General features: G+C 39.8%; 1 protein-coding gene across 10 annotated transcripts in view; it reads left to right on the forward strand.

The window, feature by feature from the left end:
• Positions 1 to 10816: 10816 nt before the first annotated feature.
• CNKSR2 (connector enhancer of kinase suppressor of Ras 2) overlaps positions 10817 to 24040 on the forward strand; it is a 257543-nt gene continuing 244319 nt past the window's right edge. For 6 of the 10 annotated variants that reach the window (XM_070603408.1, XM_070603409.1, XM_070603412.1 and 3 more), the window contains exon 1: positions 10974 to 12251. In XM_070603408.1, the coding sequence (XP_070459509.1) occupies positions 12188 to 12251 (64 nt within the window). In that variant the 5' untranslated portion in view covers positions 10974 to 12187. Of the gene's footprint in view, positions 12252 to 24040 lie in introns of all 10 variants that reach the window. The other 4 variants (XM_070603410.1, XM_070603414.1, XM_070603417.1 and 1 more) reach the window with 2 other exon arrangements.

Below are 24040 nucleotides of genomic sequence, written 5' to 3' on the forward strand. Positions count from 1 at the left end.
AGGGAACTGCCAAACCATTTTCCACAGTGGCTGCACCATTTTACATTCCCACCAGCAATGCACAAGACTTCTAACTTCTCCACATCCTCACCAACACTTGTTATTTTCTGTTTTTTCATAGTAGCCAACTTAATGAGTGTGAAGTGGTATCTCATTGTGGTTTTCACATGCATTTCCTTGATGATTAGTGATGGTGAACATCTTTTCATGTACTTTTTGGCCATTTGTATATCTTCTTGGAAGAAATGTCTGTTCAAGCCCTTTGCCCATTTTTTAGATGGGTTGTTTACTCTTTTGTTCTTAAGTTGTTCTTTACACACTCTGGATATCAATTCCTGATCAGATATATGATTTGTAAATATTTTCTCCCATTCTGTGGGTTGTCTTTTCACTCTCTTGATAATGTCCTTTAATGCACAAAAGTTTTTAATTTTGATGAAGTTCAGTTTATCTATTTTTTTCCTTCATTGCCTGTGCTTTTGTTGTCATATACAAGAAATCATTGCCAAATTCAATGTCATGGAAATTGTCTCCAGTGTTTTCTTCTAAGAGTTTTATAGCTTTAGCTCTTATATGTATGTTTTTGATCCATTTTGAGTTAGTTTTTGTATACGGTATAAGGTAAGAGTCCAAACTCGTTTTCTTGCAAGTAAATTTCTGGTTGTTGTGTTTTATTTATTTATTTTTTACGTTTCTATGGAGGAACAAGAACTTGCAGCTTTCTAGTTTGCCACTTTGCTGACATCCTTCTGGACTCTGGTTTCTGTTGAGAAATCAAATATCATTCAAATTATTTTTCCCTGTAGGTTAGGTGTTGTTTCTGTCTGGCTGCTTTTGATATATTTTTTTCTTTGCCTTTAGTTTTCAAAAATTTGACCATGACATGTCTTTGTGTGGATTTGTTTGCTTATCCTGTTTGGAGTTCATTCAACCTCTTGAATCTATAGGTTTATGTCTTTCGCCATATTCAGGAAGTTGTTTCTTTGGGTCCTTTTTCAGTCCTGCCCTCTTTCTTCTCTCTTACAGGACTCCAATGACATGAATTTTAGATCTTTTGTTTTTGTACCACAGGTCCCTGAGGATCTGGGGGGGTTTTTATTTGTTTGTTTAAGTCTATTTCTTCTTTGTTGTTCAGATTTGGTAATTTCTATTATTCTATCTTCCAGTTCACTCATTCTTTCCCCAGTCCCTTCTGTTCTGCTGTTTAACCCCTACATTCAGTTTTTATTTCAGTTACTATATTTTTGAGTTCTTAAATTTCATTTGTATGTCTTCTATTTTTCTTTGCTAAGATTTTCTATTTTTTCATATGTTTTAAGTGTGTTTGTAATTGTTCCTTGAAGCATTTTTATGATGGCTGCTTTAAAATCTTTGTCAGATAATTCTAACATTTCTGTCATCAAGTTGTTGGCATCTATTGATTGTCCTTTTTCATTCAGTTTGAGATCTTCCTGGTTCTTGATATGACAAGTGAATTTCAGTTGAAATCTGGACATTTTGTGTATTATGTTATGAGTCTCTGGATCTTATATAACCTTCTCTTTTAGTTGTGACACTGCTCCAGCAGAGGAAGTGGAGGTGCTGCCTTCTTTCAGCCAGATGTGGTAAAAGTCCAGGTTTCCCCCTCAGCCTTCATTGACACCTGAAGGTGGGGCTTCTCATTACTGCTGGGACATGGTTGGAGTTCTGATTTTCCTGCAGGCTTCCACTAATACCTCCCAGGCCTGGAGGGGTAGGAGTGTTTCATTACTTAAGCTCACCATTTGGTCTCTGCTAAGATCATGGGGTGGGAGGTGGTCTCATTACTGCTGAGCAGCGATCAAAGTCTTGACTCTCCACAAGGACTCCTCTGACACCACTCCAGTGAGGACAAGGACACTCTGTTACTGCTGGGTGGAGGTAGCAATCCAGGCCATCACTGACACTGGAACGGGGGAGGTCATTACTGCCTGGCAAGGATGAAAGTCCCAGTTCCCACTTGGATTTCCCTGACACCACCATGGAGGGGTGTTAGAGTGCCTTGCTACAGCCTGGCAAAGTTAGAAGTCTAGGTTCCCTACTTTGCCTTTGCTGGCATAGGTGGGGGTGGAGCCAGTGTTTTCTCTGTGGTGTTTGGCTGGAACAGAGTGGTTATAATCTCAGTGTTTTCTGTCTTGCTAGGTTGCCTCTTTCCCAGTCACTTAGCTAGAGAGAGCAGGCTTTTCTTGGGACTTTTTTTCTGCACCCTTGGTTTTTCCAGGTTGCCAGCTTCTTCAGCTCTAAGTCTGTGATATATGAAAATTAAGGGGCTGGCCCCATGGCAGAGCAGTTACAGTTCCCCACACTCCACTTCGGCAGCAGATTTGTGGGTTCGGATTTGGTGTGGACCTACTCTACTTGTCAGCCACGCTGTGGAGACATCCAGTACAAAATAGAGGAAGACTGGCACAGATGTTAGCCCAGGGCTAATTTTCCTCAAGCCAGAAAAAAAAAAAAAAAAAAAAGATGAAGACTGGCAACAGATGCTAGCTCAGGGTGAATCTTCCTCATCAAAAAAAAAAACCCCAAAAAACCTCAGGGAACTCACCACCATGTCATTCCCTGGGTCTGAGTTTCCTTGCTGATCTGCTTTCTTCTCTCTACCTTTCAAAGTCTTCTTATGTTTGTTTTATATACAATGTCTAGGGTTTTATATTTAGTGGGATGAATAGGGAAAGGTACCTCTACTTGATCTTTCTGGAAGCCTCCCTCCTTAATTTATAAATATAAATCAGATCATGTTTTTGACCTGTTTACAAGTCTTAATGGCTTTTCACTGTGCTCCAAGCTACTTACCACATGGACTTACAAGACCCTGTTTTCTCCAACTCCAGCCTATTTTTCTACCCTCTTTCATGCCCTCACCCATTCACCAAGTTTCAGCCGTGCAGATTTCCTTTCTGTTCCTCAATCACCTCAAACTCTTTATTACCCCAGGGACTTCACACATGCTTTTACTTCTTGAATGAGCTATCTCTGATCTTTGCCTGCCTATATTCTTGTATCTCAATACAGTGCCTCAATCACCTACTCAGAGAAGTCTTCTATGATCACCTTAAGGAGTTTCCTCTCTCCCTCACCCAAGTTGTTCTCTACCACAACATTTTGTACATTTTATACCAGTATTTCTCATGATTTGCATTTATATATATATTTTTGTTTTGTTTTTTTGCTTACCAGTTAGTATATTGTACGTTTCCCAGTAGATTGTAAGCTCCATAGGGTCAGGAGCCATATCCATTATATTCACTAGTTTATCCATGGTGCTTAGTCCAGTCCCTGGTACCCAGTAACCATTTAATAAATGTCTGTTGAATGAATGAATGGAGACAAAACATTATACAATGTACAAAGTACATTACTATTTCATAATCTGGAAAGATGCTTATTTATTTATGAATTCGGTATGCATTCACATTTTCATATTATGAAATACACCCAAAATATTTTTGTATGTCTCTGTCATTGCACTTGCTACATTTTTTCAAAAATACCTATTTGTATGCTTTATTTGTCTACAGGATTTGAGGACAGCAACAGTGTTTTACGCATTTTAGTATTTATAGTGCTTAGCACAGTGCCTATACAGAGTAGATGCTCATGTTGAAAAACCAATAAATGATTGCTTGCATTGTGCTACAAAGTATTTGAAATAGTTCCTAAGAGAAACTAAACAAACCAAAATATTTCCTTTACTTAGACCATCAAAATAACTAAGTTTCCTTTCAAAATCAAGAAAATGTCAAAAGCAGTGACAAACTTAAAAGTCTCTCTCTTTCTGGATACAGTTCCTGGTCAGTGAGAATAACTGATTTGCTCCACTTGGTATGAACATCCTTAACTTGCCAATCTTCTTAGAAGTAAATAAGACCCATTTGAGAAAAAAGACAAAATCTGTGAAGAAAGAACGTAATCTTTCTTTCCGATTCCCCATCTTTATTTCTCTGTAATCTGTCAATTAGCCAAGGATTAAGCAACTGTCTCCTACCTTAAGCACTTTTCACACTTAAAAATTTTGATCTATAGAGATGTACCAGTTAACTTATAAACAGGACCTCTGAACTTACCTAGCACCAATTTTGCCAGTACACAGTTACCACTACCAAGTAAGACCGATAAATGTTCAGGTGAAAATGAACCTAACATCTTGAATATGAGGGAATTCTCTAAAATCTAGATGTTTAATAAATAAATAATGTTAAAGCTCAGAAGAAAGGGTTTAGATCAGGGTTTTGTTTTTATTCTGCAACATTAACACAGGGTTTTTATTAATTATGGGGTTATCTTAGGGATCCCCAACAATTAGGGAAAATGTAGTCTTTTCAAATTTGCAATTGAATTGCTGCTGCTGCTGCTGATGATTTACTAGGCCAGGGCTGGACTGGCCTAGTTTATCCAGGCAGAAGTTCAGCAGAACTCACTCATTTTGGGAGTATTTATGAGCTTCCTAGATCAGATCTGTGACAAGTGGTCAAGCAGTACCTAAGCAGCAGCATGGTGGCAGCTGCTGGGTTGGCTTATTCTACTTCCATAGATTCAGCCAGTAAGGTGAAAACAGCCCCAAATGGATTTAGAAAGTTTCTATTTACATAGCAACACAAGATCAGCATGGTGTCAACTCCCCATGTCCCTAGTCCTATAGGATGATAGCAAACCAGAGTGGCCAGATGATAGATGACACAAGTCGTGGGTCATTCTGTCATTGAGGAGCCAACTCTAAACTACAGCTGAACAGTTGTTTAGTTAACCATTTAATAAATGTCTGTTGAATGAATGAATGGAGACGCTGGGGTGAAGTAGAAAGTCCCATGCTTCACTGTAATCAGGGTGGGAGGTGAGAAAGATTGTCTTGCCATGTTCCAGGGAAAATCACAGGGCATTTTGCCAAGACATGTGTAAGACTGCGGTTGAGCATTGCCTACATTGCCTATGTAGAGATGTGCAAGATCACCAGAGTGCCATGGCAAAGCTGTTCTTCCACAATCTGATGAGGAGGGGAGAATTTCAAAGCCAGCCTAGTTTAAAAGGTGCCATCATTCTATAGGTAGCAAAAGCATAATCAGATAAGAGTAGGGATCATCATTAGTGTCCGGGATTTCATCAGAAAAGAGTATTGCAAGTGGTGGTGGTAAATTGGAGAATAGTTACCATGCATTGTGGAGCCATCTGAACAAGATATACACATGGGTGGGCTATGAGAAAGGATAGAAGGAAAATTGACTTGTAAAAAACTTAATGCCCTATATAACAGGCCTCCCCATTCTGACATCCAGTTTTTTCACAAATCTCAATAAGGATATGAAGGATATCCAAACTGACAAAACCACCAAATTTTCTCTTCTCAGTTCTTACTGGAATAATTTCATTTTTGCACTTCACAGAATTTTCTACTCCTTCCTACCTGAAATTCTTTTTTTTCGCTGGGCTACCATGACACTGCCAGTCTCTTGGTTCTTCTTATAATTTACTTATTTTCTCTTTCTCTTCTGTGGGCTTCCTCCATTGGCATCTCACACTCTCCCTGTGTCATTCATATTCTTGTTTTACTGGTGACTCTCAAATCTATATCTTCAGCCCATGCTAAGTTTCACATTCCTATATGTGAATGCAGAAACTGCCTACTGGAAATTCCTTCTTGGCTGTCCCATATCTATCTCATGTTTAGAATGTCCAAAACAGAACTAATGTCTCAGATCACTTCTCTCTCCCAATTCTGCTCCTTCTATTTTTCATTTTTATTTTTTTTTTGCTGAGGAAGATTTGCCCTGAGCTAAAATCTGTTGCCAATCTTTTTTTTTTCTTTGTATGTAAGTCACCACAACAACATGGCTACTGACAGACGAGTGGTGTAGATCTGCACCCAGGAACTGAACCTGGGTTGCTGAAGTGGAGCAAAGTGAACTTAACCACTAGGCCACCAGGGCCTTCTATTTTTAATTTTAGATCAAGAAGAAATAATTTACCCACTCACCCAAGCTAGAATCCTGGAAATCATTCTTGATATTGCTCTTTTCCAGCCTCTCATATCTAGTCAATCACTAAGTTCTTCTGAATATTTATTAAATCCATCCCCTTCTCTCCATCCCCACCTCCACTGCTCTATTTCTGATCCAAGTCATCACTTCATTGGTCTATTGCCACATCCTCCAAATTGACCCCCCATCCCATGTCTCTCAAATCTATGCTCTCCATGGCTGCTAGTCAATACGAAACAGAAATATATAAATATGACCAAGTCACTTCATTGCTTGAAATTCTTAAATGACTCTATCTTTTTAGGTTATCTTTTAGTTTGAATTTTTTTCCCCTGGATCTGGCTGTTGTCCACCCCTCCCACCTCATCTCTTGCCATCTCCTGCTTTTTCAACTCCAGCCATCCAGGTACCTCTACACAGTGCTCTGTAACTTTGCTCACACTGTCCTTCTGCCTATAAGCTCTTTTCTGCATTACTGCTTGGCTGTCATCCTTTAAGACCTAGAACAGGGGTCTGCCTGTGGCATAGTGGTTAAGTTTGCATGCCCCACTTCGGCAGCCTGGGGTTCACAGGTTCAGATCCTAGGTGCAGACCTAGCACTGCTTGTCAAGCCATGCTGTGGTGGCATCCCACATAAAATAGAGGAAGATTGGCATAGATGTTAGCTCAGGTCTAATCTTCCTAAAAAAAAAAAAAAAGACCTAGAATAGGTATTATTCCCTCCACATGGTCTTTTCCCCAGTTGTTAAGTACTCCTCTGTGCATAGTACTAGGCACATCTGTCATTGCACATACCACATTACCTTATTAAACTAAGTGTGAATGTTTCTGTTTCCCCTACCAGTCTACGAGCATTTTGGTCATCTTTGCATTCACAAAATCAAATAATTTTTCTGATCAAAGAATACAACTTGGGCCAGCACATTGGTAGGGTTCAAAAAATGTTTGTTGAATAAGTTTATATGCTGCTATTCATTAATGGCTGCTAAGTGCACCAGAAACTTCCCTGATGGGCTAGGGCTTAATGTGTTAAGAAAACTATGTTTCCTAATCTAGGTGGGCTCGGAGATTTTTATTAGACTGTGATTAATACAGCAGGGACTACCTGGAAAGAGCCCTAAAAAAAACCTATTGGATAACCTCAACTAGAGCCAATTTCTCTTCACTCGGAGATGACTGCTGAGAATCTTGGTCTGGAAACGACGTGACTTGATTTAATATAGTTTACCCTAGAGGCAGAACAGCAAAGAAAGAATTCTACTAATTTAATTCTGCACTCTGGGTACTTCTCCCTAAAAAGCTAAAGGTAGGTTTGGCCCAGGGCAGCACGGTGAAGGCCCATGTGTAGTTAAAGGTCTCTTCCTACTTGCTTCTCTGACTATTGGAGGCATGTTGAGATTGCTATCTGGCGGTTGGATACATCAGAAGCTTTGGTTCTTTATTCATAGCTCTTAGTTGAACTACACTGCAAGAAAATAAAAATATTGTTCCAAAAATTTTGCTGAGCTTTCTCTGGAGCAAGTTTAATATTTTGGTGTTGAGAATAATTTGTGTTTTATTATTACTAGTCTTATCAGAATTGCCTGGCTAATTTTTCTGATCAAGGTATACACAACCTATAGAACACCTGCTTTTGAAATTATAGAAAAGGTCTGGGCAGAACTAAGTGGAAAAAAGAGGGCTCCTATCCTTTCCTCTATTTTAGGACATGGACTACCATCATGACTGTTCTCTCTGTTGTCACTTCTCACTAATCATTCAAAAATGAAAGAGAAAAAATAATCTATAATAAAATACTACTCATTAAAAAAGCAAGAAATCTAAAAATTAAACAGTCATAGCAAAAACTATAAGCAAACTGGGAAAATCATCAGAAAGGGCTCTGCAAGACATTTTTTCTAAATGTTAAATAACTAAAAAACATTAAAATATGTCTTGCATGGCAAGTCTGAGGTCTGAAGCAGAACAAGCTTTGTATAGCAAAAGAAATGGGAAAAGAAGATTGAAGATTAAGGCCCCTTATAAAATAACCTAGGTTGGAAAACGTAGAGGTTAGAGATACTCAGTGTGTAGCTCCAGAAGAAACATTCATATTATTTACTCCTGTCTTTGGCTCCAAAGAGACAAAGACTTGAAGGTCCTTCTTCCAGTGGAGGGCTCCCTACGTCAGATCCATTGAGCACCGAGATCCAGTCAGACGACCTTTGTAAATTCCATATCTGAAGTACTTAGACTCACTTATACTACAAAATCTAAACTGAAAATATTTTGGTCAAGAGATTTTAATTTTTTATTGAAATCTAGAAGGAGAATAAAAAAGACAAAACTAACAATTGGATTAAAAGGATTTAAAGTAACTTATTTTGATATGGTTGCATATATCTCACAAATTTTGTCTCCAATTAATTAATATTTCTCCTCTGCCTGCTTCCAAAAAGAATCCAAGTCTGCCCCCAAATAATCAGTTTGGGTTTTATATCTAGACTGTTGAAGTATGTGTGACATCACTTCATTTAGTGCATTATGTTTTCATATGTATTTTATGACAACATACCTTTCCCCCTAATCTTTGAGATTGTATTGTGCATTAAGAGAAGGCAAAATTAAGCTGCCAAAGATTGTATATAATCATATTATAGTACTATACTTACAAAATTGGGGCAAGACATTAACATTTTGAATAGGCAAAAGAATATAAAAGCTAGTTTATTTGAAAAGTTGTGAGAAGAAAAATTCAGGAATGGGGCTGGCCCCGTGGCCGAGTGGTTAAGTTCGCACACTCCACTTCGGTGGCCCAGGGTTTCCACAGTTCGGATCCTGGGCACGGACATGGCACCGCTCATCAGGCCATGTTGAGGCGGCATCCCACATGCCACAGCTAGAAGGACTCACAACTAAAATATACGACTATGTACTGGGGGGATTTGGGGAGAAAAAAGCAAAAGAAAGAAAAGAAGATTGGCAACAGTTGTTAGCTCAGGTGCCAATCTTTAAAAAAAAAAAAATGCAGGAAAAATTTAGCCGAGTCATCTGGAATGAAGAGTAAGAGTGAAAGCAATGATGATTTAATTCTTTTATTTTTCTTTTCCTCAAATGAAGAATATTTGAGTGAAAAGCTAGTTATGTTCTGAACGAATTAAATGAAATAATGCCTATTATAATGCCAAAACTAAAGGCAAATTTTTGATTTTTTGTTTTGTAGGGAAAATCTCAAGGAGGACTTAGGACAAATATCTAAAGCCTTGGTGAACTCTCTTAGATAGTATAACTCCACATTCCCATTATGGCTCATTCTTAGTTCTTAGAATTATTTTTTCATAGTTATCTCAGGTGATTAGATTTAAACAATTCCTTACTGTAACAAAAATAAGAGGAGAACATGTACAATTTAATTCTGATGTAGGGTCTTCCTCAAAATTCTTTCTCCGGGATCTTTTTCTCTAACTTCTTTGGCACTGGTCTTTTCATGAAATGCATTCTCTCTTTTATTTTTACTGCATCCTCGTCTTTGGCATTTGTTTTGATTGATATTCCATTCATTATGCAAACAATATCTCACTTTAAACTTACTTGCAATATGATGTATAGTCTGGTTGCTTATCATGCAAGTCAAGTCAGGATATGCAGTTTGGTGTTTCAGCCAAATTTGACCACTTCCTACGTTCTCACAGTTGCTGGTTAGGTACCGATCAGGAACACTCATGGTGACTCTCAGACTCCTTTGTAGGTAACTTTCTGATGAGACGTATTCAGTAAACATTTAATGGATCTTCCCCTTCCAAAGTATTGTTCATGTTGTGACATTGATATAAACCTTCTTACTAGTTTTAAAAGCTCATATTCTTGAATCACCTTAACTTGGTTATTACAATCATGCATCATGACCTCAGACAAATTACTTAACCTCTTTAAGACTTATTCATTAATTTATTCAGCATTTGTTGAACTAAGTGTAATAGGCTCTGGGGATGGGAAGTGAATGTATTAACCAAGGTTTTCTCATCTGTAAAATGTGGCTAATGATGGAGCCGTTTTGAGGATAAAATGTACGTAAAGTACTTAGCACAGTGTTCAAATGTTTATTATTATTAGCAGCATTATTTTGATAAAATTGCTTTTAACATCTCCCTATGACTGTAACCTCTAGTGATTCACAACGCATCCATTCCATTATGTTTCTGAACATAAAGCTACTCTTATAAACGTCTGATGCCGGAAATGATCTTTTCTAGAAATATTGATGATGAAAGCACTCCAAAATACAATACTTTTCACACCTGGTTATCCAAGAGAAAATTGTAAATCACAACCATGACCTGGATTATGAAATGAAGGTGCTATACATGTATCCTCTGAGCATACACTATCTTCTAAGTTTCTTTCCAAAAATCCCCACATATTTTTAAGTTTGTATTATTAGAAACATAAACAAGCCTACAGACAGGCCATCTGAAGTTTGACTTGGTTTGTATCACTAGCCTGAAAACATCAAAATATTTCAACTACTGCGGTGTCAGCTCTTGTGTGTGTGGTGGGGGGGGGGGGGAGGGGAGGCCCGACGTCAACTCAAGTCAGTTGAGAAGAGTGGCAGTTCTGCATCTCATTCTACGGAGTTAAAGAAAACGGGTTACTGCAGGAACTAGCAGAACGTATTGACGTTACTGAAATGGTTATAGAAATAAAATGAGTTTCTTTTTTACTCAATGGAGCTATTGAGGAATGACGAAGAGAAATCATCTATAATGGTGGTAGAGAGTTTGCATCTACACTTTCGAGGATTATTTGTCGTTTAAAGCGAAGCCTCATCAGGCAAACCGTCTTTCACTCTGGGTTGCGTAGTAGCCTGGCTAAGATGTCTGCAGAACGTGAGTTTTGAAGAATCATGTTGCTTACAATTTGTCACATTTTAAATCCCAGGGTTCCCCTTCAGCTCTTACATAAGAACAGCTGGAAACAAAAGGCCATCCTCTAGCAGAGACCAAACCCCGCACAGCCCTCGAGGAGGCACGTGGGGCCGAAGCCGCCTCGGGAGCGCCCGGACCGGCGCCCGCGGCTTCGGGGCCACGCGTCTGACTGTCGGGCCCGGGGCAGCACCGGGGGCGGCCGACCGCCCGGCCCCCGCCTCGTGCTCGCGGCGTTCCTGCTGGCGGCGCCCGTGCCGGTCCGCGCCGTTCCACGCCTCCGTCTCCGCGGCGAGCGCGGGGCTCGGGAATCACCTCGGGAGCCCACTCAGCAGCGGGGAGGGCGGCAACGAGGACAGCCCGGGCTCCCGCTGGAAGCCCGCGCTCGGGGTGTCCCCCTCCCCTCGGCGGCCGGGACGCAGGTACCTCCTCAGCAGCCTCGGCAGTCGGCGATCAACTGGTGGGCGGCCCGGCCAGGCCCGCCGCGGCCGCCGGGAAGCCCTTGCGAGCCGCGTTCCCGCCGCCAGCACCTGACTGACTGACCCGAGGCCGGGGCTCGCGCCGCCGCCGCCGCAGCTGCGCACGCGCTCCTCGCGCGCCTCTGTCCCGGGGCGGCCGGCGGGGCGGGAACTCGAGGCGGCGCGCCGTCCGCACCTGCCTGCCTGACTCGCAGACCCCGGGCTCGGGCCTCGTGCTGGCGCGCGCACGCGCCTCGCGCGCCTGCCGTCGGTCCCGGGGGCGGGACCGCGCGACAGCGAGCAAGCGGGCGGGGGGCTCGTGGCGCGCGCGCCCCACACCCGAGGGCTGCGGAGAGATATTTTGGGTGGCAGGAGGCCCCTCGTCATTTCCGCCGGGCAGCTTGTCGTGCTGGGGGCTCCACTCCCGCGCGCGAGGCGAGCGGGCAAGTTGGTTGCGGGCGTGCTGCGGTGGCTCCTTCGCTTGGCGCCGCGACCCTCGGCAGCACAAGCCATGAACTGAAAGCCCGGAGGGACGGAGACCCGAGCGGAGCGGCGGAGCAGCAGCAGCAGCCGCCGCCGCCCCAGCGGGGACCGAGCAGAGCCGGCGCGGAGCCGCGACCCCGCGGCGTTTCCCTGCTGCTCGCCGCTCCCACCGCCGCTGCCCGCTGTTTGCTAAGACATTGCAACCGCGGGACCCGACACACAAAAGCCGCCTTCTCCGTGCCGCCCGCCCGCGAGGCAGCGCCCGCTAGGGACCCCACCTGAGGGCGGATCGGGCTGCTGAGTTCGTTTTGTGTCTGAGCTCCGCGACCCGCGCGGAACCGACCCGGTGCCCATGGCTCTGATCATGGAACCAGTGAGCAAATGGTCTCCGAGTCAAGTAGTGGACTGGATGAAAGGTAATGTCCGCGGTGCGCAGGGCGAGGCGGCCCGGGGCGCAGGGTCCCGGCGCGCAGCGGGGAAGGGGCGCCTGCCGCGGCCGAGCCCGCCCTCGGGGCTTCTGCTGGCCGATCGTGGAGTGGCGGGGGTCCTCCGGGGCTGGCAGGGCCTCGGGATCCCGGTCTCCTATTGTCCCCAGCCGGTGGCTCCCCCGCCGGAGAGGGGCGCGGAGAGCGCGGGGGGCGGCCGGCGCGACCCGATAAGAGGCTGGAAGCCGGGGGACGGAATCCTGGCGCATCTTGCCGGCTCCTGGCTGCCCTCGGCGCCCCCAGGCCTGGAGGACGTGGCGACCCTTGTCTCTCTCCTCAGGGAGGAACCCCCAGGGACCTGCTCCGCTGGTTGCCTCTTCCCGGGCCCCTTTGTTCCCGGGAAACCTGACCCCCCTTCGGCAGCCGCCCCTGCTAGGTGCCTTTTTCAGCGCTAACTCTCCGGTCAACTTTTAAGCCCGCATAATGGGGTCAGGACGCGGCCGCCCGGGTTTGGAACCGTGGAGCTCCCCCTTTCCCCCGGGTTGGGCTGGTGATGCTTGAGAGATGCGCTACTTTGAGGGAGAGGAAAACATGCTTCCTCTGGGACAGCATCCGCACTGGTATCCGTGGGTCCCTCCTGCGCATCCCCCGCGTCCTTTGCCTCCTCCTCTGTTGGCCAGTTGAGGCTTTGGACCTCACGGCTTTTTAGTGGGGGCTCGACCCCAGGTGCAAGGTGATGCGCATTCAAGCGCCCCCTCATTTCTTCCATCTTGAAGGCTCTCCCCTTTTTTTCTCTGGCAATTTCTAGTAACCATACTTATCGACACTCGCCCTCCTAGTCGCAAACGTGGGCTTTTTCTCTAGTCCCTGGGCTTTCCTGCCTCACTATCTCCCTCTGTTGTCTGAGTTAAGGGGCCTGTAGAGGACCCCCCCTCCTCACTGCCACTGCCTCCCCCCACCAAATCCCCAAGATTCCTTAGATTTTGGGAACACTGACGGGATGGATGGGATGGAATAAAGGATTCCTGGCCACACTTGGGAAATGTTAAATCTTTGCTTATGGTTATTCCTAGGCACAAAACTCTAGCTAGATTAGTCAGGCACCAAAGGCTTATTTGTGAAAATGCCCGTTCCGAAGATGAGAGAACCCCTTCTTAGGGTTTGCATAGCAGGCAGAGTTTCTAAGCTCAGGTACTTCAGAACGAAAGGTGGGGTCGAGGAAGTGATTGAGAACGACAGGGAGAAACTCAGTTTCTTTTTCCTTTTTTCCCCCGAATCTTTTTGGCCTCTTGCTTATTCTTGTGGGTTTTCCTGTATCCATTTGCTTTTCTTTTATTCCGTTACTTGCCCCTTTATTCTTCATTTACTTCGTTTTTCTTTTCTAATATGTGGAAAGTGCTTTGTAAGTGCAAAGCACAGTACAAATGAGTGTATTGAATTAACTCGAATTCATTATTTATCGACTGCCCCCGTGTGCGATACATTGTGCTAAGGTGCCATGGGTGCCATGACTAAGACAAAGTCCTGCAGTGGCTCATCTTTTCTTTTTCTTCTCTTCTCATATTTACTATTGAAATTCTACTTTCCTAGGTTCCCACCAGTTCCTCCCCTTAGACTGTCAGATAACAGACAAACATCTGTCTTCTCCATTTCTCAGTCATAAAAGAAAGAGCCAGGGTATATGCAAGAAGCAAGAATGCTCAATTAAAACCCTTTCTTTGAATTTGCCTAAAAGATTACTTTAGTTTGAGTCTGTTACTGAAATGCTCAAAGAAAAGCTCTCTTGGCTCAATGGGAGTCGAATTACCTTCAGAGACTACCTCTTACAAGTTCCCATGATGCTTGTAGTGAGTGCTGCGTACTCCATCTTCTTCACCTCCCACCCTCCCAGTACATTCTTGCAGTTTCCCCCCTCTCTACAGTTTAGGTCCACTGAAGCAAGTGGAACATATGATGCACGTATTCTGACACACGTTGTTAGTTTTCCAGTACACTAGTCCTTCAGAAATCTCTCCAGCCTAAAATGCAGCTTCTTTAAAGTTGGGCTAACATCGTTAGCTATGATTTTAAATTATTGTTATCTTTAAGTTGAATAACTTATTTTCATACCTGTTGGTGATGCATTTTAGAGCTATTTGAACAGATCAGTGAGGTAGCCAAAATAGAATTTGTGTATCTTTGTACACATTAGACTGGAAGAGAATAATTGATGTCATTATCTGTATACTTCAAGTCCCAAACTGCCTACTGATGAAATTTCCATAATCTTCGTATAAACTTGACTTGAGATATTATCAGAAAATAAGATTTAAAAAAATAATTGGATGAAACGAACATTTCCTCAACTTGTAACTTTCTCTTGCTACCTTAATTAATTTTCCCTGCCTACCCTTTTCTCCAAATAAACTTTACAAAACACATATAAAAAATACTTTTCACCCTTTCCTCAGATTCAGTAATGTTTAAAAGTCGGCTAATTTAGGATGTAGCTTTGGAATGGCTAAACCTGATTTAGCATTGTATAATGTATAGTGTTCTAAAGGCAGTACCAAATAATGAACAGGACTTTTGAACAACTGCAGCACTGTGGGAGTTTTTCAAAGCATGCTCCTAATGTGACAGTTTCATCATCTTTAACATTTAAAGCAGATAGCATATGTTTTCAGCTAGTCACAGTGATAAGTAGTTAACGCTCTATTTAGTAAGGTACATGCTTTATGCTCTTTCTAGGGTATTTTTCTCTTCACTAAACAGAAAAGGAACCAGTAAGCATGTAAGAATAGCATGGCCATATATTTATGCTTCTTGACAATTTATAGAAGTGGTATAGAAACTCAGTCAGCAGAAAGGGATATGAAGGAAAAAAGAAAAAAAACAGGCTGACAAGATTATTAAGCTTTGGTAGCACATATTCAAGATTATTTATGAAGGACCATTTATACATTGCAATTCATTTTGATCTATTACTTGTTATTAAAATATATTTGGAGGAGACATATTTTAAATTTATGTATTAATTACTAGTAAAGATGTAAGGGAAAACTTGCAATTTTTTTATTTGCTTACCCCCCCCACTCCACTATTTGTAAAATCTGAAACTCACTGAATTTTCAATAAAAATTTGATGTGTCCCAGTGTCAGTGTTAGTTCCAGTAAATATATGAATTCCTCATGAATCAGTAAAATACACAGTTATATCCCAGATTATCTTGATAGTACTTCAGCCTATTTGGAAATATCTTCTAGACCTTCAAAAATAATTTTAAAAATTAATATTATAAAAATATCTTTTGAGAAAATCAAATACTGATCATTTAGCATTTGAAACTAACCTTTTTCAATTGGAAATTGCATTGAGTACTCTTGTAGTTTTGACAAAATTTTAAAATGTCAACCTTTTTATAGTAAAGAAAAGCAAAGCAGTTACTGGAAAAAGCTATAGGAAGAAAAGTAGGCCAATAACTGTTTCTAATTTTTGCTCAGTGTATAACTCTAAAATACATTATTTTTCAGCTCTTATCTGTTCACCTGCAGGGCCTGGAAGTATTTCATAGTCTGCAGTTGTTTGAGTCTACTTTTTTCCTCACTGAAATATAGCAAAAACCTTTGAACACTTTAGGCCCCTATTATTAATTTTATTATTGATTTACCTTGTCTGTGTCACACCCAATAATTCCAGTTTTCTTCTCACACTTTGAAGCTGTATCAAAATATCCACATGACTAAGATAAAGTTATTTTCCAGGACCAGCTCCCTTCATGACATTTTTCCAATGATCTTTAATCCCTTTCTGGATCGAATAAAATGGAATATTGTTTTCAGAGTCAACCAATAGGCCCCACTTTGCTGGTCTTCTCTTATGATCTCTATGACTTAGCTCCATCCACTCTTGTATTATTATGATTCCTAAAATAATCTAAATTTTTAAGATAGCCTCTTCTCAAACCATCCCTCAATTAACTGCTCTGCTCTCTCCTGTTTATTATAAACCATTTTCTTTAAGAAGCATTCACTGACTTCTAATTTCTGTCCTGATGACTCAGCCATCTTGAGGATGGAAAATGAAATACATTATTTTAGGTATAAAAAACAAAGATAAAATCAACATTTTGCTTATAGCCCTACAAAAGAGGAAGATGCAGTGATGAAATAAGATCTATTTAGTATAAAAGTTAAAGACTATAAAGGAGAATGTATCTGATAATGTTAAGAGGTTTTCACAGGTACGATGCTCTTCAGTAATTTTTTCGCCCTCACAGGACCCAGAGCCGAGGTTGAAATTTATCTTAATTAGATGAAGGAAAATGTCAAAATTTTGAGTTAAACTGTCTTGAGGGAAAGATTGGACATAATTTTCTGGCAGAACGTGAGAAGTATGCACCAAAGGAAAAAAAATATGTTAAATGATCAAATTGGTCCTAAATTTTTGAAAATTTAATCTTTTTCCTCAATTGCAATGTCACTAATCACCAACAGTCACCTACTTTGGATTTGATGTTTTTAAAACAAGCAGCCTTGTCATTTTACACAAAGAAGAATTTTACCTTTTTGATATTTAGAGTTTAGATGACAGGAAACATCATTTTATTTATAATGTCATTAACGTTTGCTCTCCAAGGTAACACTCATGATTTAGTGCAGTTTAGGAAGAAAAAGTGTACTTATGTAGAGGCATTCTGGTCCTTAGATATTATTTACTCAGTAGTACTTCTGCATGGAAGGTGCTTTAATGGATTGTTTTAAATAAATTCTTTTCTGCTTTGGGGAGATTAAGTCTCTGTAAGGGATGTTAGTATATTGACAAACCTATGCCTTGACAGACACAAGTACGAACTAGTACATTTGGTAAATTTTTTAAAAGTTTGCATTATGTTTTCAAGCACCAATGGAAAGATAGTAAGTCAGGCGGAAATCCATGGGGAAGGTGGGGTTTTAGCAACTAAACAATTTGTTTAATTAAGGCATATTCTAGAAGGGATGTATTCTAAATGTAGAGGCACAGCAAGAGACTCTAGAGTTGAGATGGGATGCTTAGCCAGAAGGGTTGTGTCTAGGTTTGTCTGGTTGAAAGAGCGAGGTGGGCAGTAGAGGGAAAGTGAGGGAGAGGCCGTGAGTAGGTGGCACAAGAGTACAAGAACAAATCTGCATTTCACAAAGACAATAAAACTCTCATCGTGTCCTGAGTTTAAATAAATACCGCATTATAAAACTTTGGCTGCCAAAAATAAGCCCACAAAGAATGTGTATTGAATTGGTACAGCTGTTTCAAATCTGTTTCTCAGGAATAATTTGGAAATAATGTTAAAATGAGTTATTTTGAAGATTAATTACATCATTAACATTATGTCGTTGGATATTTAGAATTTTACTGATCCAAATTCTTATATGAAGAATGAAGATAAGGTTTTAAATATTGATGTTGATCTTAAAGCAGTGATAAATTATCAGTTTCATTTATAGCAGAGTGACCTCACATTAGGATTTAATTTGTTCTTAATGACTTTTAGCTTTCTATAAGACTTCCCCACAGCACCTCACACATAAGGCTTATTGTGAAAGATGAAAAATTAGCTTCCATAAAGGGTACTCGAAGGATGGATCATCTGTACTAGTTTAAAAGGGAGAGGGGGAGGGAGGGTAAGTAATTTGAAAAAAAATGGAGTCTAAAGCTTTTTATTTTTTATTACTTTGTCATGGTTTAGTGTCTGGCTAAAGAACAGCAAATATAGTCTTCAATACAGGATCATTGTGTTGAATAACATTCAGTGAGTGAATTCACAGTTTTCATGCATAGCATAAGCCTGTGCTCCCTAAAATGGTACATTTCTGTGGCTGTGGAAGCCAAATGATCAAAAGAAGCCGAAGAGTTAATTTTTGCTAAGTATTTTAAAACATTTTTATATTAATACAAACTTAGATATTATATTCATGGTGTAGAAAGCAAAATTGGCATGATTTTTAAGATGAGACCAGAGGCTTAACAGGAATTTTAGGCTTGCAGCAGGCTGTGAAAGCTGCCTTTCCCAGACCTCCCAGGGTTATGAGTACGCTCCATTCAGCAATTATGGATACATCAGTGGAAAAGTTTGAGAAGTGGTGGTTGGGTTTAGAAAAGGTAAAATTAATGTACTCTGCTTCCTCTTTTTCTCCTTTTGCAGGGTACAAAATGTTATCTTTTCAATCAAGGTCATGATAATTATAGCATCTTACTTTGTTTGATCCATAAACTTGTAGTGAGGATGAACTTCTTGATAGTGATTCTCATCTGATCCTATCCTTTCACTTCTCACCCCCAACAACTTAAAAAATTCAATGGCTTCTCACTGTTTTTAGGATAAAGATCAAAGTCCTTAAAATGGCCATTAAGACCCTTGAAGATTCGGCTGTTGCCTGCGAGGTAAGCCTCATTCCTAGCACTAGCTACACTGGCCTTCTTTCGGCTCTGGTTGCCCGGCACTGGACCTTTGTACTTAATGTGTTCTCCCTGACCTCTTTGCTTCACCCAGTTAACTCCTACTCACCCTTCCGATCTCAAGCCTCCTCTCCTCCACCGAGGAAAAGCCTTCCCGATTCCCCATATGACATCAGATCCCAGTTATGCGCTCTTCTGCTACCTTGTATACTTCTTTGTCCCATTTGCCAGTTTTATTTTTACGTTAATTTGTATGGTTATTTGATGAGGGCAGAGAGGCCATCTTTTTTGCATAACAAGGCATACGAAGGTATCTGCTGAAAAGTAGGCGCTCAGGAAATACTTGTTGAGAGAAGAAATAAAGTTATTCACAGATTATTGGTCTGTCAGCAAATCTGCTTTCCTAAATGACAATGTATGTAAAGTCCCTTATAAAGCTCTAATGGCTACCTCAGTGCCAAGTTGTATATTTTGTGCCAGAATACAGTGGAAGTGGAGTTGCTTTATCCATTTTTCATAGTTGTGTTGCTCTAGCCAATTCAGTGACCTAAATCATGGTTTAGATTCATTTTGTTAAGAAATATTAATAATGTCAATGAATCCATAACACTTCTATGTTTATGCTATAAATATTATAAATATACTATAAATATTATTTGCTAACGTCACTTAACAGGCCAACACAATAGGCAAAAGTTACTTTAAAAATTAAAACCTATCCTTAAGCATTTATTTTCTTTCATTTAAATTTTCTAGTTGTTTCTTCATTTTGGTGTTTTTAAAAGAACTTTATTTTGAAACGCATGGTAGAGTGAAATTGATAAAATGCCTTGTTTTCTTAAAAGTAAAAAAAAGGTCATATGAGAAATTAAAATGTTTTTTTCTGTTGTGAGAGGGAAAAATTCTTTATTTGTTAATTTGGAGGATAAAATGGAAAAACAGTCCTTTAGCTTAATGAGACCATTATCTTCTTTATTATATTTAATGTTGTATTTACTTTCTTTTTTTGGTGAAGAAGATTAGCCCTGAGCTAATATCCTTTGCCAATCCTCCCCTTTTTTCCGCTTGAAGAAGATTAGCCCTGAGCTAACATCTGTGCCAATCTTCCTCTATTTTTTGTATGTGGGATGCCTCCACAGCATGGCTGATGAGTGGAGTATGTCCATGCCTGGGATCTGAACCTGCGAATCCGGGCCACAGAAGCAGAGCACGCAGAACTTTAACCGCGTGGCCACAGGCCTGACCCCTACATTTTTATTAATAGGAATAAAATTAAGATATTTAAAGATGCATCTTAAATCCTCATTTCTTATATAATTTTTCATCCCTCCCTCTGATTTTGGAAAAGGAATTTTAATTTTTTAAACTAAATATAAATTTATTTGGATTAATTTTTGAAGGGCAGTCGTTAAGAACCTGCATGGAGTTATTGTAAAAAATAACTTGTTGAGTACAGGTGTCTCATGAAGTTTTGTGAGTTACATGCTACTGTATAATCACTATTAGGCATATTATAGAGATTTTTCTGATAAAGCATTCCCCTTCCCCCAAATTTAGAATGGTTAAAATATAAATCAGAATAAGTAAAATTTTTGAGACCTTCACATAGGTATTACAGTCTGTTAACTCTTAGTAAAACACCTTCAGGCTTAAATGTTCTAGTTAGTACTGAAAAACAATGGGTTGCAATTGTGCCCTGATTTGAATTACAAATAACTATTCAACAAGATAGAATTTTTTAAACTTAAAGATGTATTTAATTTCTTGTTTGATTTCAATTTAAATTACAATCATTAATTCTAATAGAAGTTTTCATTATCTTAATTTCACTCTTGCAGTTTCAGGAAAGAAAGGGTTGTGGGTATTTGCATAAATTCATTGAATTTTAAATTTTACTAAAGTACAGTAACTGCTGTTTTAGTTTTCTGTGTTCATCTATTGAATATTTTGTCGCAACATAAAATTGTTTTAAAAACCAAGATTTATTAAATAAACCAAAACTCACAATGGCATTAACATGTTATAGTTTGCCGTGATAAAAACCTTGTTACATAACTAGTATCAAATATAGCATGATTGTCTGTTTTATATTTACTTGACATTAATGTTCTTGGAAATTAGTCTTATTAGGTAGCTTGGATAGTCATCTGATAAGATGATAGATAAGAAGAAACCACATTGTTAGTTGCTTTTAAAGTGTTGCCCAATATCCTTTTGTTTGTTTGTTTGAACTTTTTATTTTGTTTCAGCTACATCTGCTATTTTTAAAATGGGCTTGCAACATGTTTTTTGAAGTAATATCTACAATAAATCAATGGAAGGCTGGCTTAGATCCTGGATTTTACTTTTTTCAACTTGTTTATGAAAGATTATGAAAGGATCTGTTTTCTAGCAAGTTGTTAGACTTATAATATAATTTATTAATAAAAACCTTTGAAATACTATAGCCTTAAGTAATTAGCTGAATAATTAATTTTAACAATATTAGTTGAATTCTTTTTATAATTTTGGTATGTTTTATATGTGTATATGGGAATTTATTTCATACCCTTTTTTTTCCCCCAACCATCCACATTATTTTCACAATGTTTCATAATCCTGGGGACTTGTGATTTTTATTTTTTTTCGTGGCTGAGCAGAAAATTCACATTTTAATTTTGTATAATTCATTTATGTTTTGGCTTTCAAAACAAGCCCCTGGGCTATTAAAAACATATAAAAGAGAAAGTGTTGTAGAGTTTTTGCTGACGGTGCTCAAAACAGACATGTAGTCAGTCCAGTTGCTAGTTTTCCTCCCTGCCTGCTGGAGCCCACGTGGAGACCAAGTCCAATGTGGTGTAGAGCCAATGCGGATGGCAGGGTTAGGTAGGTACTCCTTCCCCATTTCCCTCCATGTTGGGGCCCAGGTGAGTTTTGTGGCAGTCTCATTGGCGCCAGTATTGATTAAATCAATGGCACGAGGTTTCCTTATCTAGAAGGCTGCTCCCTTGCCCTCCAGCTGTCAGACTAGAGGCTTTCAGTTTGATGTTGTATTGTCACATGCAGAGAAGCTCATTCTATGGAATATTTAGGGATAGATAACTTTTCTTTCTGGTCCTTTGAGGTAATGCTTTAAGTATACTTATGGTAAAAACATGTTAATTCAGATCCTCTTTATTTGAGATTTGTGATAATTTCAGGGGACTGCTGTTGAAGTTCACTTTTAATATGTGAAGGAAGGGTTTACTGATCAATCTAACAATGTAAATAGATTGGAAAGAAATTGTTTGACCCAGGAGGATACAGTGTTTTCAAGTACCATACTTTGCTGGGAGCCATTTCCTTACTGAACATGTGCTAGCTAGAAGTGAGTTGTGTTTTCAGTTCGAATTTCTGCATACTTGGAATCATGGTTTTTGATTTTTTGGACTATTTTTACAAACATTCTATAACATAGCTTGATTTGGACCCTCATTCTCCCAAGTTAGACAGATCTCATGCACTCGCTTCTATTATTATTAGTAATCCTTGAAAGTGAGATGAGAGACAGTTAGGAATACCCTTTTATAGGTAAAGTACAGAGAAGTTGAGCAGCTCAACAGAGATTGTATAGCTGTTCAGCGATGAAATTAGGTGGGACGTCAACTCTTTTTTCCCCCTACTGGATTGAATTTATACTTTCGTGGGTGAAGGATGCAGTTCAGTTTGTACATAATTAACTTTGGACTTGACTTTTAAAAAATTTCCTGAATTTTCTGCTCTTCAAAAATTGTCACCATGTGGTATATAGTAAAGAGGACTTTGGAATCAGATGCCTGGGTTAATTATATCCAGGCTCTATTACTTCCTAGCTGTGTGATCTTAATGAGGGAGAGTTTAAGTAACTTGCCAGGTTTTCTCATTTTTGTAAAATAGGGGTGATAATATTACCTACCTTAGAGGGTTGTGCTTTGCTTAAGATGATGCCTAGTACCTAGTAAGTGCACGATAAATGTCAGCTTTTTTTTTAAAGGAAGAGGTTGCATTCTTTTGGCAGTCTTCAGAGGCAGAACTAGTAATAATAGATCATATTTATTGACTACTGACTACATACCATGTGCTGTGCGAGGTGCTTTCCCTGCATTATCTTATGCCTATCCTAGCCCCGAAATGTTGAAATTATCCCTATTTCACAGATGAAGAAATTTTTGCTTAGAAACGTTGAATGGCTTGTCCTATATACCCAAATATTTTTTGAGCAGGTAGGTGTTCAAGAAATATTTTGAAGAATGAATAAATGTAAAGTGGAACAAGCAGAATTTAAATAGAATTGGTTCCAAAATATATAATCTTTCCACCTTGCCTTTCTACCAGAGGTAGATGTGACATGAGAGGAATCCTGGGAATACTTTCCGAGATTTGAATGTCCTGTCCATCAGACCTACGTTCTCTATCTCTAATGTGTGGTAAGGTGGGCTACGGTTCTTGAGTCCTTTTGGCCTCTAGAGGAGTGTCTGTGTCTGTGCATATTTGTGGTGAAGAGTTTCTACTCAGAATAGGACTTTAGCCAGTGACAAAGATGCCACATATAACTGTAGTCTTGGTGACATCTTTCTTGTTTTGACGTGAACCCCAGGAGTTTGATGCTCTCCTCTGCTCAGTCTAGATTTAGGCAAAAGATCTACTTTAAAAGGCTACTGCTCCTACCAACCGAGCACTGAGATGTTTTGCTCTCAAAGGATTGTTAATAAAAGTGCATAGTGCCTGATAATAGATGTTCCTAAGCAGCTTTACAGTTTACTAGAAATAATGGCTTCTGTTACATTTTGTTGTTCAGATTTACTTAGCAGTGGTTAGCATTGTTATCTGCATTTCATTAGTGTTTATTTGAACAGCAGACTTTATTCAGTACATTCCTATAACTTTGAAACCCTTACCTACCTGTTAAATGGTAATTGTTCCCCCTAAATTTGTTTGTTTGGAAACTCTTTTTCATATTATGATGTGGTAGCGTAGTGAATCACAAAAGAATCATAAGTGCTAGAGAAAATTTAATCATAATCAATCAAAAAACTATTGTGAAATCAGTGCAAAATATGGAGTGGCCAAGTTGAGCTAGAGATGTTTGAACAGTTGAGGACTTGTAAAAACGGTAATGAAAGGTACAATTCCATCTGTGTTATATTTTGAAACGATGCACATGGTTTTGCATGTGTACCTAAAATGTATATTCTAGCATGAATTTTGGAATGTGAAGTAGGATTTGTTCAGAATAAAAACACAAAGATGATATTTTCTATTTCTCCTTGTTTTCCTTTAGTAGAATTGAGGTGAGTTTGCTTTAGACTAGAAGTTTTAAAATAAGTGAAAACAACTTAAATTGTTCTTTGCTTGTGGAGAGAACGATTTG

This window comes from Equus przewalskii, chromosome X (genome assembly GCF_037783145.1).
Source record: "Equus przewalskii isolate Varuska chromosome X, EquPr2, whole genome shotgun sequence".
NCBI classification, from domain to species: domain Eukaryota; kingdom Metazoa; phylum Chordata; class Mammalia; order Perissodactyla; family Equidae; genus Equus; species Equus przewalskii.